Source organism: Taudactylus pleione, unplaced genomic scaffold (assembly GCF_031769625.1).
Source record: "Taudactylus pleione unplaced genomic scaffold, aTauple2 ptg000085l, whole genome shotgun sequence".
Lineage (NCBI taxonomy): Eukaryota > Metazoa > Chordata > Amphibia > Anura > Myobatrachidae > Taudactylus > Taudactylus pleione.
Genome location: NW_028284487.1, coordinates 8,652,170 through 8,671,892, shown reverse-complemented (window position 1 = coordinate 8,671,892; position 19,723 = coordinate 8,652,170). Strand labels below are relative to the sequence as shown.

General features: G+C 44.7%; 1 protein-coding gene across 2 annotated transcripts in view; it reads left to right on the top strand.

The window, feature by feature from the left end:
- Nucleotides 1–17,614, top strand: part of PGGHG (protein-glucosylgalactosylhydroxylysine glucosidase) — a 106,564-nt gene extending 88,950 nt beyond the window's left edge. For both annotated transcript variants that reach the window (XM_088468367.1, XM_088468368.1), the window contains exons 10-14: nt 551–684; nt 2,993–3,088; nt 4,016–4,113; nt 14,750–14,961; nt 17,179–17,614. In XM_088468367.1, the coding sequence (XP_088324493.1) occupies nt 551–684; nt 2,993–3,088; nt 4,016–4,113; nt 14,750–14,961; nt 17,179–17,246 (608 nt within the window). In that variant the 3' untranslated portion in view covers nt 17,247–17,614. The remainder of the gene's footprint in view (nt 1–550; nt 685–2,992; nt 3,089–4,015; nt 4,114–14,749; nt 14,962–17,178) is intronic.
- Nucleotides 17,615–19,723: the final 2,109 nt, after the last annotated feature.

Sequence of the window (19,723 nt, the reverse complement as noted above, 5' to 3'; positions counted from 1 at the left end):
AGTACACCGGGAACAAGCTGTCTGCACACAGTACACCAGGTACAAGCTGCTCACACACAGTACACCGGGAACAAGCTGTCTGCACACAGTACACCAGGTACAAGCTGCTCACACACACTACACCGGGAACAAGCTGTCTGCACACAGTACACCAGGTACAAGCTGCTCACACATAGTACACCGGGAACAAACTGTCTGCGCACAGTACACCAGGGTACAAGCTGCTCACGCAGTACCCTGGGACCATGCTGCTTACACCAGTACCCTGGGTCCAACATGTACGCACACAGTAAAACTGGGAACAAGCTGTCTGCATACAGTACCCTGGGAGCAAGCTGTCTGCATACAGTACCCTGGGGACAAGCTGATTGGACACAGTACCCTGGGGACAAGCTGATTGGACACAGAACCCTGGGGACAAGCTGATTGGACACAGAACCCTGGGATCTCTATTTATGACTTCCCTAAATTAGTAGCTATTTGTTGTTCCAATTGCTATTTATTTTAGTATCCTTTTTTGTCTTATTATGAGTCCTCTGACTTTACACAGGTGAAGAGGTGAAGCAGGCAGATGCTGTTTTGCTCGGTTTTCCTCTTATGTTCCCAATGACTCCTGAACAGCGCAGAAATGATCTTAAACTCTATGAAGCAGTTACAGATCCTGGTGGGCCTGCCATGACATGGGTAATAATCTCACACATATGGGAATTTTATACATTTCTATGCAACTATTCATTTCCTTTTAATGTACAATTTTCTAGTACTTGTGTAAACCTTTTTCTTTTAAGTTCATTTTTCTGTCACCTCCAAAAAAAAAAACCATATACAGTACATGAGACATGCTAATTTATTTTATTAGAACATAGAAAACAGGAATAGTTCCAGTGCTCTCCTCACCTTGAGGGCAGCACAGTTGGTGTAGTAATTAGCATTACTGTAGGTTAATTGGATTCTGACTAATTTATATGTGTTTGTACATGTGGGAAGGAATAAAGAATGTAAGCTCCATTGGGGCTGGTACTGATGTGAATGCCTCAGTATTATCTGTGAAACACAGTAGAAAATGTGTGTGCTATATAAATTTGATATGCGGTCTCTTCAAGCTCAGGAGAGTGTTAGGTTGCTGATCCCCTTTGTACCTGGCTGCAACTAATAGCCTCCAACCAAAGTCCCTTAAGGCGAGTTTGCCCTGCAGTGCCAGGCTTAATATTGTTAACGACATTAGGCATCCACACTGAACGATATACTTAACGATATCGTTCAGCGCCGGCACCCTCCCTCATCCCCGTACTTGCAGAGCCTAACGATATCGTCAGGTTGCCCTGCAAGTACGGGTGATGAAAGATATCGTCAACAACCAGTGGGAGCGTGCATCGCTGGTCGTTGACGGTATACCCACTGGACGATATTGCCGACGATGAATGATAACGTTATCATTTGAATCGTCCAATTTATCGTCTAGTGGATACTCGCCATTAGGGTGCAAGTCATCTACGTTTTACCTTTATTTTATTGGAAACAAATTAGTATAGCCTTGATTAAATGCCTTAAGCTGAGTTGGAAGTAATTGGGCATATGTCACTTAAAAGAACCGTGCACAGGAAAAAAAAGTATGTTTTCCCATATTCAGAATTGTACCCATATAGTGATGATACCGCCTCATGTGTGTGCCCGGCTTGCCACTAGTCCTCATCCTCAGTGCAGAAACTAGAGCTCTACCTATAATTGTCATCTGTCTGGAGCCATGAACTAGCGCAATACCTTCATAATATTCTGGTGCATCATATTTAAAAGTTAATGAACAGAAGCAAAGTTTTGTCTTTTTTTCTGTAAAACATATTACCTATTTATATATATATATATATATATATATATATATATATACACACAGTCAGGTCCATAAATATTGGGACATTGACAGAATTTTCATGTGTTGGCCTCTATTCACCACCACAATGGCTTTGAAATGAAACAAGCAAGATGTGATTTAACTGCAGACTTTCAGATTTAATTTGAGGGTAATTACATCCAAATCAGGTGAACGGTGTAGGAATTACGGTTTCTATATGTGCCTCCCACTTTTTAAGGGGCCAAAAGTAATAGGACTATCAACTCAAAAGCTATTTCATGGACAGGTGTGGGCTATTCCCTCGTTATTTCATTATCAATTAAGCAGGTAAAAGGTCTGAAGTTGATTCTAGGTGTGACATTTGCATTTGGAATCAGTTGCTGTCGACTCTCAATATGAAATCCAAAGAGCTGTCACTATCAGTGAAGCAAGCCATCATTAGCTAAAAAGTGGAATGTTATGCAATGACCAAGTCAATCCCCTGACCTGAATCCAATTGAGCATGCATTCACTTGATGAAGAGAAAACTGAAGGGAAAATGCCCCAAGAACAAGCAGGAACTGAAGACATTTGCAGTAGATGCCTGGCAGAGCATCACCAGGGACAAAACCCAGTGTCTGGTGATGTCTATGCGTTCCAGACTTCAGGCTGTAATTGCCTGCAAAGGATTTGCAACAAAGTATTAAAAAGTGAAAGTTAGATTTAGGATTATTTAGTTTGTCCCATTACTTTTGGCCTCTTAAAAAGTGGGAGGCACATATAGAAACCGTTGTAATTCCTGCACCGTTCACCTGATTTGGATGTAATTACCCTCAAATTAAATCTGAAAGTCTGCAGTTAAAACACATCATGTTTGTTTCATTTCAAAGCCATTGTGGTGAATAGAGGCCAAAATATGAAAATTCTGTCAATGTCCCAATATTTATGCACCTAACTGTATATATCAAAATGGCCCTTGGCTTAGGGTTGGGATCCAAAATAAGGGTAAACTGAAAGAATTGAATATAGAATGTATTAGAAGTATGGCCTGCATGTACTATATGTAAGTTTAGTGACCGTGCTTTTCTCTAGAAGTATTGTGTGTTCTGATAAAATAATGTGTATTGTATGCAACCTTAAATAACACAGCAATCTTTCTTTCAGAGCATGTTTGCAGTTGGCTATATGGAATCAAGAGAGATTAATATTGCACAACAGCAATTAATGAAATCGTTTGCAAATATAACAGAGCCTTTTAAGGTCAGGTTTATAACAAGTATTTTTATATGTGTATATAAGATGCATCTTTCACTAGTTCTGCTCAAAGATTTAGAATTTGTTCAAAGTTTGATTGAATTCACCAGTTCGAAGCCCTGAAACGTATAAATTTGCAATACACTCCAAACTTGAATTGTGTTCCAGATTAATGTAAAATGTATGTCTTTTTCCCTGTTATTCAAATAATATATATTTTTTTAAAATTAAGTTTTCACATTATATTTCCTATTTTCAAACTAATCGGCGCACAGTGGTGCTGAATCAGAGATGGGAGCAAAGCAGCACCATGTTGCACTGCAGGTGGGAGAGATGTATACTGCGCAGAGATAGAGTTTTCAGGCAGTGGCATCACTAGGGGGGTGCGGGCCACACTGGGTAACACCAAAATAACAGAGCTGCTCTGTTATTTTAGTGTCACTCCCTCAGATGGTGTCACCAAACTGCAGTGATGGATGACCTGCGAGCATGCATCATCAACACTGTGCCCAGAGAAGCTGGGAGCTGCCCAGCAGCTCCCAGAGCACTGGGCAAGCCCCCAGCTTGAAGAGAGTGTTGGCCTCCAAGACGTCATACAACAGGAGGCGTGACTGTGTTGACACAAGGCCATGTCCCCTTTCGCAAGTGCGCCTCCTTTATTTGCTTTGCTAACAACTCTGAATTAGCCGCACTGTGTTGCCATTCAAGGGTCGTCTATCACATTAAAAACATGCAACAGAATTTCATATTTAACCTTTTCACATTTCTCAATTTAAATTTTTATTATGTTTCAAAAATCCCCAAAATTGCTGCATATCTTAGAACGACTTTGTATAGGTGGATTCGTAAATCTGTACTCGGCACAGAAAATTCCACCCCTATATCAGAGCTGGTTATTGTACCCTGTTTTGCTCTTGTGTTCTGTGCTTCCAGATATGGACTGAGAATGCTGATGGATCTGGAGCTGTCAATTTCCTCACAGGAATGGGAGGGTTCCTGCAGGCTGTGCTGTTTGGTTATACTGGATTCAGGTTTGTATCTACAGATATAGGGCACTATTTATCAATATATATTTTTTTACTAAAAAAATGTGAAAAACTGTGTTTTCACATCCTTCTCACATAATTTGCATATCTTTAGTAAGCAGATCGTATTTTCCCATACTTGTAATAGGAAATGTGATCTGTTTCCACTTTACCAAAGTAATTTGTAAAAAAAAAATACCAGGGGGAACCCTGTGATAATAATGCTATAATGCCAACTGGAGATGGCATTAAGCATGCTCTCTCCCCCCCCTCCCGTTTCCCCTACTCTAACTCAGCCTTCCCGGGGAAAACCAGAGCCCCAGTAGATGGCTATGATCAAAATGCGTGTCTGATAGACCGCAGCGCTGATCACAGTGAAAAAAAAAGTTAGAATAAGAAAATAAATTAATAACAGTTACCCGCATACAGACTTGTGATCGGTGCTCTGGTGAGGTCCTCTGGGACTCTTGTAAGCTGGTCTCCAGGATCCTGCTCTATGTTGTAAGACCAGCTGACTGGGGTCACAGAGCACAATACCAGAGACCAGCTGACCGGAGTCCCAGGCGACCTCACCAGAGCACCAATTACCGGACAGGTAAGTGTAAGTTTAGCTGCGTCAGGTGGGTCGGGGGTAGGTGGGGGCAATCGTGGTGGGGAGAATACCCTGAAAAAATACCCTGAATAGTGTGCAAAAGGATTCGCAGGGACAGTGCCTTCTTGCAAGCTCTGTCCCTGCATGCGACATTTGATACATCCTTGCAATATATTCAAATATCGCTTTGCGAATCTTGCCAAATTTATCACATCCGCATCTGTGATGCGGATTGTGATAAATAGGCCCCATAATGAGAATCAAAATTATAACACACATTCTGTTAGGATTGTAATGTAAAATGTCTTAACTGCTTAGATTTCTCGCTACTATTCTCATATAAAGTCATAAATATAGTGCCTGTTGATAAATCAGAAGAAACAATTATTTTATGACAGATAATCCTTTTGGTAGTATTGGTAGTCTAAATAATTTGGATTGGATACCCAATATTTTTAGGCAGTTAGATTAGAAACCAATATATACTTCTTTATTTTCAAAATGAAATCATCTTATTCCTGTGCGGTTGTCTTTTTCTTCCTGTACTTTGAAAGGGGAGGAGGTTTTTGATGTGTACATACACAGGCTTTTATTTATTCACCATAAGGGACACGTGCGGTATATGTTGATGTGTTGTTATATATTGATACATCTCAAATTGAATGAATAATGACATGCCATTACATTAGGGGATATCAGCCATACAGTATGTGCTCAGGAATGCACCAGCATTTTATTAGATGTGTAGTAACAATATCTGGCTATACAGGGGCTTGTTTTAAACTTTTCTGCATTATTGATGTTGGCATTTAGGGGTTTAACACAGTGAAAATATATGATTTAAGCCACATGATTGCGGGTTTTATGATATTACTACGGCATATACAGATGACAGATGTGTCCACATACATCTAGCCTCCTTGCATGCTAAACAGCCCTACTAGCCATGCCATGCAGTTGTGTGACTCGGCAGCGCCGAGCGTCTTTTCGTGCAACTTTTTACCTTCAAATGCGTCTTATTTGCGAATAGAATGCCCAAGTGTATCTGCATGCGAAATGCTACATTACCATGTCACAGCCGCTGACACTGTAACGTAGAATTTCGCATGCAGATACACCCGCACTCACTCAGAGAACATAGGCATGCTGCATAGCATTTTAATCAGCAGAAGCTGCTTGTGCAGTGTCAGCAGCTGTGACATGGTAATGTAGCATTTTGCATGCAGATACACTTGGGCATTCTATTCACACCGCTGTGCAAATAAGATGCATTTGAAGGTAAAATGTCACACAAAAGATGTTCGGCGCTCCCAAGTCACAATGCTCTCCCGTGTTATGTGTAACGCGACTTGTAGCACACGGAGGTTAGATGTATGTGTACACATCTGTATATGTTTTAAACTATTGAAATTTTGTGAATCTTTTTATGTGACCATGATCATTATGATACCACATATACAGATGTGACACTGTTCAGCAAGTTATGCTGTTATTTACCTAATTGTGCACAGAGGGTGCATGTAATGATTTAGTATAAAAGTAGATGTATGTATGGTATCCATTTCTATGTGGTTCATGTAACCTAGGATATGTGAACATGCTTAAAGGTGCCCTTTTTGAGTAACACAAGGGTTATACCTACAGTATATGTCACACCATAACTTCCATAATTACCAAAAAGTTTTAGCTATTATTAACTATTTCTACTTCAGGGTCCATAGGGTATCCACAGGATACCTTGGGGTATAGGCGATGGCGGCAGACATCCAGGCACCACAGAGTTAAATTTTCAGCCTCCCAGGATGCACTGGGGTCCCTCTCCTATACCCCGCCCCAGAGCCTCAGGCCACTCAGTTTTCGTAGGTGCCTGGCCGGACCAGTCGCACCGTACAGAGGGGGGTCTTTTTAAGGCCCCTGAATATTTCTTCGCAGCTGTGGCTGCACAACTAGAGTGCTCCAGCATAGGACAGTCAGTATTGACGTCCATGCTGTCACTCCTACACCCCGCCGGTACCAGAACGCCGGTACCAATCCGGGGATGCTGGTAGGTAGCTTGGGTCACAGCTAGCGGTGATCCCCGGCTACCTGGACTGTGGCCGGATGCACGGGGAACAAGGTAAGCGGCGGGGTCCCGCGGTGGGCACCCGCCGGTAACACAGTCCCCGGCTGCGCGTGGGGCCAGGTACTGATCCTGCGCCTTCCACTAGACCACCAGGGACAGCGGGCCGCAGCATGTGCGGTACAGCGCGGCGTCCCAGGGGTTGATAGCACGCCAGGGGAGAACGCCTTTCCTGTCTCACAGCCGGCGTCTCCCCCGCTGCACAGTGCCATTCCACAGCGGTCTGAGCGGGCTGTGTCAGCGCTCCTCCCCCAGGCCCTGCCTTCTCTCTGCTCCTCGGTGGCCATTTTCTCACTACATGTGCTGGGGATGGCAAACGCTGCTGGAAGCTGATACAGATGCCATTGCGGTCCGGGTCCCCCGCATACCTCTCCTTCAATTAAGGTCAGTGTATGCAGCACTGTTTCCTACCAGGCTCTGGTCTGTGTAGTTGATCGCAGTGCCTGTAATGCAGGATGTTATCTGTGCATTGTATGTGACTTAAATGCTAGCGCTGTTTGCCTGTACTTTCATTTCTGACTGTCACCCTTTTCCTATCCCTGTGCTTCTGCTACAGCCCTTGCGGTGCGGTGTCGCAGGGTGTTTATTACCTCACAGTAAACGTGGTTTTTCTGTGTGGGAGGTCACATACGCTCCGTTCACACTCCTCATGTCGGAAAGTGAACGAGGATATCCTCTTCCAGCTATAATGTACTGATATCATGTGCAGTTAGCGGAGGGATATGTAGACGCTGAGGGTTTATGGAGGGCATGTTGTATTATATATCACGCCCCATTTCTGTCACTGTGCCTGCACAAAAAAGGGGACCGCCCTCGGCTGGCTAAAATGCTTACAGCCTTTGTGGGCAACGCCCCCTGCGTTTCCCCAAGGGGTTATCGCAGCCTGTGGTGGTCTTATCACATGCAGGGGTCCCTGGACAGTTGATGGTACCCCAGTGTATCCTGTTTTTCACCCCCCCAGGTCTCGCAGGAGCCTGTGTGGGTGAATTTATTGTCCAAATGGTATAGCACCTGATGGACGTTTTACAGGGGGAGTCATCATTTCGGCCTTCTAAACGGCCTTTCGGGTCTCAGACGAGTAAAGACATGACGTCTGATGACGGTGACATTATTGACTTTTTCAGACACGAGCCCCTTAGTGCAAATGAGGCGTAGTCTGGGTCTAAAGTCTATATACCTGGCCTTCTACGGCAGTCCGTACGGCTTTGGTTATTACATATCCCCCGTGGCTAAATCCAAATATGCCTTCTTTAAGGATAAGGGTGTTGCCACTGTAATTCCTCTATTTGGTCAGGTGGATCATTTAGAGGAGGCGTGGAAAATCCGGGTAAGCGGTTCCAGCCTCAAAAACGGTTGACCTTTTGCATACCCCCTTTGCGGATAATTACATTTCCGAATGGGAGTTACCTTTACGGGTAGATTCTCATGTTACACGCCTAGTGAGGAGTGCTACGTTGCCCATGCCCTCCAGGTCCTCTTTGAAGGAGGTTCCAGATTGCAAGGTGCAAATATATCTAAAATCCAATATTCCCTTGCTGGAGGGGCTTCCAGGCCGGCTATGGCCGTGTGCTGGGGGGCCAGAGCCATGAAACACTGAGTAGGTAACTGGATCTCTGCACACTGACTCTCCAGCAGAGCAGGTGGATAGTGGCAAATTCTCAGAGACTTTGCCACGTTCATAATGAGATGGTCTTACATATAGCCTACTCCTTTCCAGAATCTCCTCGGCAGCAGTAGCGGCTTGCCGCTCCCTGTGGTTGCGCTCTTGGAAAGCGGACGCAGATTCCATTTGGAATGCTTTGCCTTTTACGGGACAAGTCCTGTTTGGCCCTCGTCTGGACGCAATTGTGGCCCCTGCAGGCAGCAGCTACGTCTGCGTGTCTGCCATCGGCTACAGTCCCATCAGGGTCTGGGACTTTGTCTTTTCGGCCCTGTGAGGCCAGGGTAAGTCTAAAATACAGCTTTCCAAGACAGTCAGTAGCCAGGAAATCTGCTCAGCCATAAGAACAGGCTTGGAGTACAAGACGTCCTACTCCTAAGTTGGACTATAAGCCTTCAGCCTCACGGGACGGGCCTCCTCTCGGGAGCCCCCAGAGTTGGAGGCCGGCTTCTCCAGTTCGCCCAGTGCTGGTGTCTGACCACCAAGGACACTGGGGTAAGAGAAGTATTTTCTTGAAGGTATGTCCTTTCCTCCCGGTAAATGCCTCCCAGAAGGTTTTTCGTTACAGGTCTTCTGTCAATGCAGGACAAGGCCCTGTAATTTTTGAGGGTGTTACACTCTATGCTCCAGGCAGGAGTTATAGTACCTATTCCGTTGCCCCAAAGGGGAACGAGGTATTACTCCATCCTCTTTCTGGTACAGACACCCAATGGGTCTTACCAGGACATTCTCAACCTCGAATCCTTCAACAAATTCTTAAGGGTTCCTCGGTTCGGGAGAGGGACCCTGCATTCCATCATTCAATAGAGCCTGGGAATTTTGTGGTGTCGTTGGATATATTCAGGGTGACTACCTGAATATCCCTCTTTTCTTAGCACACCAGTGTTTTCCTCAGGTTTGCAGTGGTCGATAAGCATTTCCAGTTTCTGGCATTGCCCCTTGGTCTGGCCTCCGCGCCTCACGGTTTACCAGGGTCATGGTAGTTATGGCAGCCCACCTGCGGATGCAGGGGGTCCGCTTGTTACCCTATCCGAATGACCTCCTGTTGTTACCACGGTCTCCAGAGATACTTCAGTGCCATATGCAACGGACAATATCTGTGTTGCTACGTTAGGGCTGACTGATAAACTGGAAATGGTCCTCTCTGATTCTTCACAGAGGATGCTCCATATCCCAACATCTGAGGATCTTTGTGATTGAGGAAAAGATCTCTGCATTACAGGCAAAGTTACGCAGTTGCCTGCAGAGTCGCCGAGTGTCTATTCACTTGGCAATGTGGTTCCTGGGTTCCAGGATGTCGCTGTTCGACATGGTGGAGAGTACCCAGCTTCACTCTAAAGAACTTGATCCTCTCCGGATGGGATGGGTTGCCCCATAGGATAAAGTCAATAGTCTTTCCCCGGAGGTTTGTCTCTCTCTGGCCTGGTGGCTGCAGAAAGCTCACCTAAACAAGGGGCACCCCCTTTGGGATTGCGGACAGGGTCCTTCTGACGACGGACGCCAGTATCCGTGGCTGGGAAGCATGACGGGTCCACACTTGTTCCATGGCAGGTGGACACCAGTAGTTTTTGTGCTTCCCATAAACATCTGAGAACTCTGAGCAGTATTCAGGGTTCTCCAGCATGCAGGACACGTCCTCCACGGAAATAACGTGCAGGTACAGTCTGACAACGCCATCATGATGGCTTATGTAAACCACCTAGGAGGTTCCCGAAGTCAGGCGACACTAACAGTGGTGTCCCGAATTCTGGCTTGGGTGGAAGGCTATATCCCTGCCGTCATTGGCAGTGTTCATTCAGGAATCCTCAGATGGAAAGCAGGCTTTCTCAGCCGTCAAGACGTGCATTCAGAGAAATGTCCTCTTTATCAGGAGTTGTTCAATCTTCTGGTGAACAAGTGGAGCCTTTCAGAGATGAGACTCTTCTGATAGACGTAGGTAGGTCCAGTGGACCTTCCAAGTTGTGTACCTCGTCCCTCCGTTATCCCTTCTTCCTCCAGTAATAGCAAGAAGGAGGCACACTCCTGCTGATAGCTCCAGCGTAGGCCAGATGGCACTATTACTCAGATCTTCGGAGCCTCTCAGTTAACACTCCGAAGCTGTTGCCTCTACGCCCGGACCTGTTGTCTCAGGATCCTGGCTGATACCCAGACCTGGGTTGTCTGAGGTGGAGACTGCCCTCTTAAGGTCTAGGAGTTTTTTCCAGCTCTATAGTTAACAGGGGCTGTGTCCATGCTAAGAGCTCGGAAGTTTTTATCTGCAAGAATTTACCATTAGGTATGGTATACTTTCTTTCAGGTGTCGCCCTAGAGGCTAGGCTCCTCGGGTATTCCGGATATCCAGAGGTTGGCTTTCCTACAGGTGGGCTTAGATAACGGTCTTCGCCTTGCTTACCTCAAGCTGCAGGTTTCTGCCCTGTTAGTATGGTTCCAGTGTAGGATTGCTATTCTTCCTGATGTCCGCACCTTTGTGCAGGGTGTACGTTCTATTCAGCATCCCTTTGTTCCACCTGTGGCTCCTTGGGATTTGGCTTAGGGCTCACTGAGGACCGCCATTTGATCCACTGGGCTCAGTGGATTTCAAATGGCTTACGGCTAGGACTGTATTCCTTCTGGCTCTTAATTTGGCCGGTAGGATCTCAGAATGGGAGGCTTTGTCATGTAGACCTCCCTTTTTTCTCATCTTTCCTAGGAACAGGGCAGTGCTTGCCTTTACTTCCCCAGTCCTGTCTGCTGGTGAGGCCTATTTGGCTGTGGTACGGGCGCTAAGAATTTAAGTTGACCGTACCAGTCCATTTAGGAAATCAGACTCTCGGTTTTGTCCTTTCTGATTTCCATAAAAAGGGTTGGCCTGCCACTACGCTAACTTTGGCAGGATGGATTCACAGGTCTTCCTGTTCCATCCTCTATTAAAGCTCTTCCACTAGGTCTGTGGGTCCTTCGTGGGCAGCTCGACGTGGCGCCTCAGCGGTGATTGGCAGCCACGTGGTCATCTGTCCATATTTTTGTAAGGTATTATGCTTTAGATACCTTCGCCTCTCAGGATGCTTCCTTTCGGCGGCAGATTCTCCTTACAGCACAGAAGCGTCCCCACCCTTAAAGGATACTGCTTTGGGACATCCCCAAGGTATCCTGTGGATACCCTATGGACCCTGAAGTAGAAAATATGAGATATGGTAAGAACTTACCCTTGTTATCTCTATTTCTACGAAGTCCATAGGGTTGCACAGGACTCCCGCCCTGTCGCACCTGTACTGCAGATGGGCTTTGATCTGGTCACCGGTTTCTCCGTCTCCTTCTGGTGAGAATGTGATTCTTGTGTGTTCCAGACTGTCTTCTCTCTCTTTTTTGCTCCTGCTCCGGCCTATGGCTTGTTACGAAACTGAGTGGCCTGAGGCTCTGGGGCGGGGTATAGGAGAGGGACCCCAGTGCATCCTGGGAGGCTGAAAATTTAACTCTGTGGTGCCTGGATGTCTGCCGCCATCGCCTATACCCCAAGGTATCCTGTGGAACCCTATGGACTTCGTAGAAATAGAGATAACAAGGGTAAGTTCTTACCATATCTCATATTTTTGTGCCATATTTTTAATGAATATTACTAAAACTAATGCGTCTCTTTTCTTTAAGCACACAGGATACACTATCAGTCACATACACATTGTTGTATGTAATTTCAGATAAAGTATAAAAGTAATACCGTTTTTTGGGGAAGTGAATAGATTTTAGTTGAACACTTTGAACATCACTAAAGTTTAGCCATCCTTGAATACAGAATCGGTAATGATAACATAGCCTTCTATTGGTTTGACGCTAAAAAGCTAAGAAAATGACACTTGAGGCTAGAAGAAAAGTGACGTCTACAGAGGCAATTGCTGGTGTACTATGTAGGAACGCTGTCAGCTGCCATGTCCACACTACCTTCTAACTAAGCCATTGGGTGTCATAGGCAAACGCAGGGGGGGTTTCCGTCTGCCTGGAAACCCCCCTCCCCAGCACATACCATGACCACAGTAGAAATAGTAATATAATAGAATTTTACTAGTGCTACATGTTCTTCTCAGTATCACAAATGAAATAATTAGCACAACCTGTGGATCTTTTAACATGTATCATCCAGTAATAAATAACCTGTGCACCAACTAGGAGATCTGGAAAACATGCACTGTTAGGGATGCACTGTTATAGAGCCCAATGTGTACATATACAGTATGTCCAGGGCAGTGCTATGTTCTTCTGCTGCTCCTCCAGGCTCCCTGACTTGCTCCAATGCTCTGGAATGGTGCTCACATCTAAAATAAAAACATTCAGCTAAGGCAGGATGACCCTACTGCCGCATCAAAATGACTTACTGTGATCCTGTATGTGGTGGAATTATGACACACAATACACATTGTATGACGTATATTAAAGCTGGATAAGTACTAATTCTGCCCTCTTCATGGACTGGCCACACTCGCTCTAAAATCAAGCATTTGGAAACCCCCCTCTAGAAATCCTACGTTTGCCACTGGGTGTGTGTAGTGGTAAAATGGGGCCAAATGTAACAGGGTTTAGAAAATGTGAGAGTTTGGCATTAACCTCTCACATTGGTTGGGTTTTATCTTCAAAATGGGAGAACATCTGGATGAGAGTATAAATCGTGAGAGGAGTTTGAGTCTAAAAACATGAGTGTTCTCAGACTCTATTACATTGGCCGAGTTTAAAAAGTGTGAGCGTTTAACTCTCTCAGATTCTTTAATCTCTCACTCTATTACATTTGGCCCATAGTCTTTGCTAAGCAAATACAAGGTCTGCATCCGTACAAAGTGATGTCAGATGCAGAATCAAGCAGCCAGCTTTATCATATAACGCATTGCTGCGTATCTCTGTCTGAGCTGAATGGATCTTGGCCAGTTCTGTCTTTGTATGAAATGGGTATACACTAGGTGGCCACAATGCTATCGGACTGAACTGTTTTGTCTTGTAGGCGTGTAGCCTGAGTTCTGTGCTACTCTGTGCTGAGTATGAGAAAGGGAAGCCTGTTTCTGACAGAGCTCTTGCACCTAGCATGGGGCAGGTGCAGGTGCCAATACTAATTATGTCAGTTGTGACAATGGACTGAAAACCAGTGGGTTTAGCAGCTTCCTGCTTGAAGCCGCACATATGCTGGCATCACCATAAGGTAGTAAATCAGACTGCCACAGTATCATTCAAACACAGCCACTCTGCATACTACTCAGCCGCTCAGCCAGTGGCGTCCCTCCCCACGATGTCACCCGCTTAGGGGAGGGACTCTGTGTGCGCGTGGTGGTGCAGAAAAGGGGCGTATCCTTATGTGAAAGGGCGTGGTCAAACTGGGAAGGGGGCGTGGCCAAAGCCCCATGGTCCTCCCGTTATTACCGGGGATGCCGGAGGTGCGGTTACAGGGGAGGCTGAGTGCAGTGACGGCCGGCTTCCTCACAGTGACAGGGGGCGGGTGCTGCACATAATTATACAGTGCAGCACCTGGCTCTTGTTGCTGAGGGGGAGTCTGCACCTTGGTGTCAGCCCTCGGTAGGTGACGGGAAGCAGTCGGGAAGCCAATGGTCGAAATCCCGACCGCCGGCTTCACGACTGTCTAATCCCAGCAAGGTACTAATGACAGGCATCGAAATTCCGACGCCTCTCATTAGACCTACGCCGGGAGCGTGACACCCGGCATATTGATCGAAGGTAAGCCGGGTGCCAGGCGCGGACAGCCGCAGGGGGGGGGAGGTCAAGTTAGGGGCTCCCAGGGGGGATTTAGAGTTAGGCACCCGGACAGCCGCGGGGGGGGGTTAGGGTTAGGCTAGGGGAAGGGGGAGGATAGTGTTAGGCACCCCCCCCCCCGGGAGACTTAGGGTTAGGCTGCGGGTAAGGGGGGGTTGGGTTTAGGCACTTAGAGGGGGGTTAGGCACTTGGGGGGAGGTTAGGGTTAGGCACCCCAAAGGAGTGTTAGGGTAGGGAATTAGGTCAGCGATACTTACCCGAAAGAACGATCAGGATTTTCACCTCTGCCGGGCTGCCACTGTCGCCATGCGGGTGGCGGTAAATCAGACCGATTCCGTGGGTGACACCCGGGTGCGGCCCGCACCCCCCCCTTGTCTTGCCACTGCATGCAGCCATCACCTCGCAACCTGACACACTGAAAAAGACAGAACATCTGCCTTACTCTCTACTCTCTCTGGCTTAATTTTATATTTCTTTTAAAAAAATTCATCATTACCAGCATTGTCTAACAAGGAGGTGTTGAATACTTTTTTGTTCTTTCATCTAGAATCACTAATCACAGTCTGGACTTTGACCCAATTCTCTCTGATGATTTCACCAAACTGCACATTACTGGGGTTTCTTATCTTGGTAATAAACTTAATTTCTCCTTCACCAAAGACATCACAATGGTAGAGTTGACTTCAAAACTTGGATGGCAGAATTATGCGCTAGTTATTTCACTTGGACAGTTAACACCATATATACCATTATACGTCGGTAAGTCACCAGCATTTACTAACTTCCTCTCCTAAGCATGGAGATTGCACAGTAATACATTTCCACTAGAAATCTGTTTTTATTAAAACTAGACTGGCATGCATGTGACATAATTCTGACTTAAAATATCCATCATCAATTGAATGTAAGAGGTATATTTACTAAAGTGAGAGTTTTTAGAAGTGGAGATGTTGCCCATAGCAACCAATCAGATTCTAGCTATTATCTTCTAGAAGGTGCTAGTTAAACGTTAAGTAGAATCTGATTGGTTGCTATGGGCAACATCTCCACTTCGAATAACTCTCACTTTAGTAAATTTACCCCTGAGGGCTGTATTCAATTAGCAGCGATATTTTCGCCACCGACGGCGGAATCGAGTTTCCGCCTGCATCGCGCGTTTTGGAAACGGAAACTTATCGGGCGCGGCCTCGTTATTCGCCCTATTCAACTCCAGAGGATGCAAAAAGGCATCCTGATGAAACTAACAAGCGAAAAGTGCTGTCAAATAGGGAAAATCAGCCTGACACCCCCCAAAAGATGCACTAACATTGGGGGGTCACTATAGATGCCCCCGATTAGCCCTGATGAAGGTATTTGGGGTACTTAAGTTGTGTCAATTGGTGCCTATTAGTGCATTAACACAAGTGGTGAAGAATAGCATTAAAATGGGGGCTAGCATATTTTTAAATTGCTAAAGTGAAGTTTTAAATGTTGTGAAAAATCCACCTGCCGCGAGCACCTGCAATCAAAAAAACACCTGCCCCATGCTTGGGGACCCCCCTGAAGTCTATTTAGCTAGTTTTAAAGTTTGTCACCCAACTTTCGCCCCCAAAATGAAAGTACTTTTTTGGGGTTTTCGAAAGTCTTTTTTTATTTTTTTGACACAGCTTATCTTTGGGGGACTGTTCCAAGGGTGCAGGGGGGTTTCCCGAAGTTTGCACCCCAAAACTGTAATTCTGCACTTTTTTCTGCCTGCTATTCATAGGCAAATCTTTTTCGCCTATTATATTGCATTGACTTTCCTATTACATTGCATTGCAAAGACTGGAAAAGTCTTTGCAATTGAATACGGCGATACTTTTCCGTCTGGCGAAATGTCGTCATCCGCGATACTTTTCTGCCGATTCTGACTTTTCGCCGCTAATTGAATACGGCCCTTAGAGGGAGATGTATCAAACCTTCTATAGAGGACAAGTGGAGAAATTGCCAGAACAACCAATCAGCTTCTAGCTATCATTTACCTAGTACATTCTATAAAATTATAGGTAGCTATAGAAAACTCTCCACTTGTTCCCCTTAGAAGGTTTGATAATCTCCCCCTTAGTGGATGTCTCTCCTCCTGCAGCCTGTAAGGAAAAGGCTTTATGGCACTACAAATGCAGTAACTACTAAGACATACTATGTTCACTTTATTATTTAAAATTCATTGTTGTCTAGATCTCAGTAGACATTGACAATCAGTGCAGATATACTGAAGATACTTGTCAGACTGCTGCCCATCAGGAAACTAGAATAATTAAATATTATTGCTTTTGTGTAGGAATGCCTAGCCTGTGGAACTGTGTGTTGAATACCTATAGAGGATGTTGTTGACATATTCACAAACATTGAGGGTGATGGGAGGGAGACCAATGTGTTTTAAATGCAGAATTAATGTTAGAAATTGTTAATATGCTGGTACTTAATTTGCTATTGAGGACCTGTTCCATAATTCAGCTTCATCCAGCAGCAGATATAAGAAAGTTAGGGCCCCTTTTAAAAAGTATCTTATTACTAGTGGCATATTTTGTTTAGTATGGCAGTGATACTAACGAATATGCTACTGGTATTCATCATTACTTACCTCTACGGCAAGTTCCAGCAACAATCCCCCTCCTCAATGGCGTTCTCCACTCTGTTGCTGGCAGCCTATCTGTGCCAGCGATGGGTTGCTGTGCACATGATACTTTCACCCAGCGAGGACCAAATAGTGCCTGGAAGATTACCACTGTTTTTTAAATATTGAAAGGAAGACATAACCCCTTTACAGAGTGCTAAAGAGGTTATGTCTTGTTGTTAAATGGGGCCCTAAGTTTTTCTATTTCTGTCGTTCTCCTTTTTATTTTATGAAACGTGTTTGCATTTATAGTACTGTGTGTTAACTGTGTGTTATTTTATTACATATTTTATACACTAAGCATTGTGATTACTTTTCATCATATTATTTCTGTTTCATAGGTAAGAAAGTATCATTTCCCACCCAAGCAGGCCGGGTTCAACCAAAGAATTCCTGTTATCCAGTTTGATTTGAGGGTTGATTTTAAGAATCTATCATTGTGCGCAAAAAGAGTACATTTTGTATCAAAAGTTTAACCTGCCACTACATTTTATTTACACCTTTACTGTTGGGCCTGTTTTGGTACTTTTTTGGGGTTCAGATTCCTACATCAATGTCATGAATTATATGCAGCACACACACAATTATACCTAAATTGTTTTTGTTTTTTAGTACATTTAGATTTTCCTGAAAAGAGCTTCAGTTTGCTTATTTCTCCTCACACAGCAAAACCAATCTACCCAAAATGGAAAAAATATTGATTTATTGAAATTGTGTAAAAGGAAATGTTTGTATTTTTTTTTCTATCCGTTACCAAGATATACTTTGTGGTTCTTCCTTCTGCATTAATTCGTCTTTCCAACCAAAAGCTGAATTCTAATTTCTACACATAGGGGCATATTCAGTTGTCCGCGAGGTTTAAATAAAAAAAATAAATTATCACCAGACAATTACCACTAAGGGGCCACATCAATTAAAAAGAGTGGTATAAATGTGATAGAAGGTTGGACATCATTAGGAAATGTACACTTTTGCACAGAGCTCCTCCAACGTTTTTTCTATCTCTCTGCACATCAAAGCACATTTCTACTTTGTGGAGGCAGCTCCCAAAAGATAGAGAGAGTGCCTTTCTTGAAGTGCATCGGGGCACATGGGCACCGCAACATGCCTAGGTCTTGTACCTATCAGATGTGTTTTTTTAAATGACTTTCAGCGACAACCCAGCCTAGGGTATTGAATGTGAAATTAGTTTTTGAAAAATTAAAATGAGAAATTCCAGACACCAGGCCTGTAATTTTTCAATGGGCTTCTGAGGGGGCAGCTCTTGCGCGTCAGTGTGTTGGGTTTATTTAATTCCCTTTTGATGAAAGGCTGGAAAATAAAAAGTGCCCTTTTGAGATTAGGAGTGGAATGAACTTGCTAATGAGGGCGTGTGTAATATATATATATATAGGCAGGGCCGATTCTAGACATTGTGGAGCTCAGGGCGAAAGTTCACAGTTGCGCCCTCCCCCCCCACCCAAAAAAACCCCAAAACTTTTTGTAGATGACGTTCCTCTGCACGCGCTGAAAGCACACGCGCTTCCGGAAAGGGGGCGCGTCCTTGCGGAACACCCCCAATTCATCAAACTGTGGGGCGTGCCCAGCACTTATGAAGGTGCTGGGCTTCCCCCAAGCTCTCCACTCGTGGCAAATAATTGCCATGTGCAGTAATGCGCCTTATAAACAAATTATGCCACACGCAGTAATGCCCTGTATAACACATTATGCCACATGCAGTAATGGCCTTTATAACACATTATGCCACACTCTGTAATGCCCTGTATAACACATTATGCCACATGCAGTAATGCCCTTTATAACACATTATGCCACATGCAGTAATGCCCTGTATAACACATTATGCCACATGCAGTAATGCCCTTTATAACACCTTATGCCACATGCAGTAATGCCCTTTATAAACACATTATGCCACATGCAGTAATGCCCTGTATAACACATTATGCCACATGCAGTAATGCCCTGTATAACACATTATGCCACACGCAGTAATGCCCTGTATAGCACATTATGCCACATGCAGTAATGGCTTTTATAACACATTATGCCACATGCAGTAATGCCCTGTATAACAATTATGCCACATGCAGTAATGCCCTGTATAACACATTATGCCACACGCAGTAATGGCCTTTATAACACATTATGCCACACGCAGTAATGCCCTGTATAACACATTATGCCACATGCAGTAATGGCTTTTATAACACATTATGCCACATGCAGTAATGCCCTGTATAACACATTATGCCACATGCAGTAATGCCCTGTATAGCACATTATGCCACATGCAGTAATTCCCTTTATAATACAGTATCCCCAATTCAAACTACGCCACACATTAGTCCCTTATTCATTTTTATTTTATTAACAGTTTCTTATATAGCGCAGCATATTCCGTTGCGCTTTACAATTGGACACACAGTGGTGCCCTTTTTACACAATGCCCAAATTAGTGCCCCTTATACACAAGGCCCACAGTACTGAGTAGTAGTGCCCCTAATACAATGCCCACAGTAGTAGTGCCCCCTATAGTAGTGCCCACATTAGTAGTGCCCCAGTAATAATGCCCACTATAGTAGTGCCCACAGTAGGAATGCCCCCTATAGTAGTGCCCAAAGTTGGAATGCCCCCATGTTTTTTTTTTTATTATGGGATTTTTTTTTTTTTTTTTTACATTCTAGGGACTCAGTGGCGCCCTCTAGGGGCCGGCGCCCAGGGCGACTGCCCTGTTAGCCCACCCCTAGAACCGCCACTGTATATAGGTTCAAGCAAGGGATGGCAGTCCAGGACTTGTATAGAAATAAGGAAACCAGTGCTACAGCAACGTTTCGGTTTTAATAACAAACCGTCATCAGGCATAACAACACAAACAAACTTCTT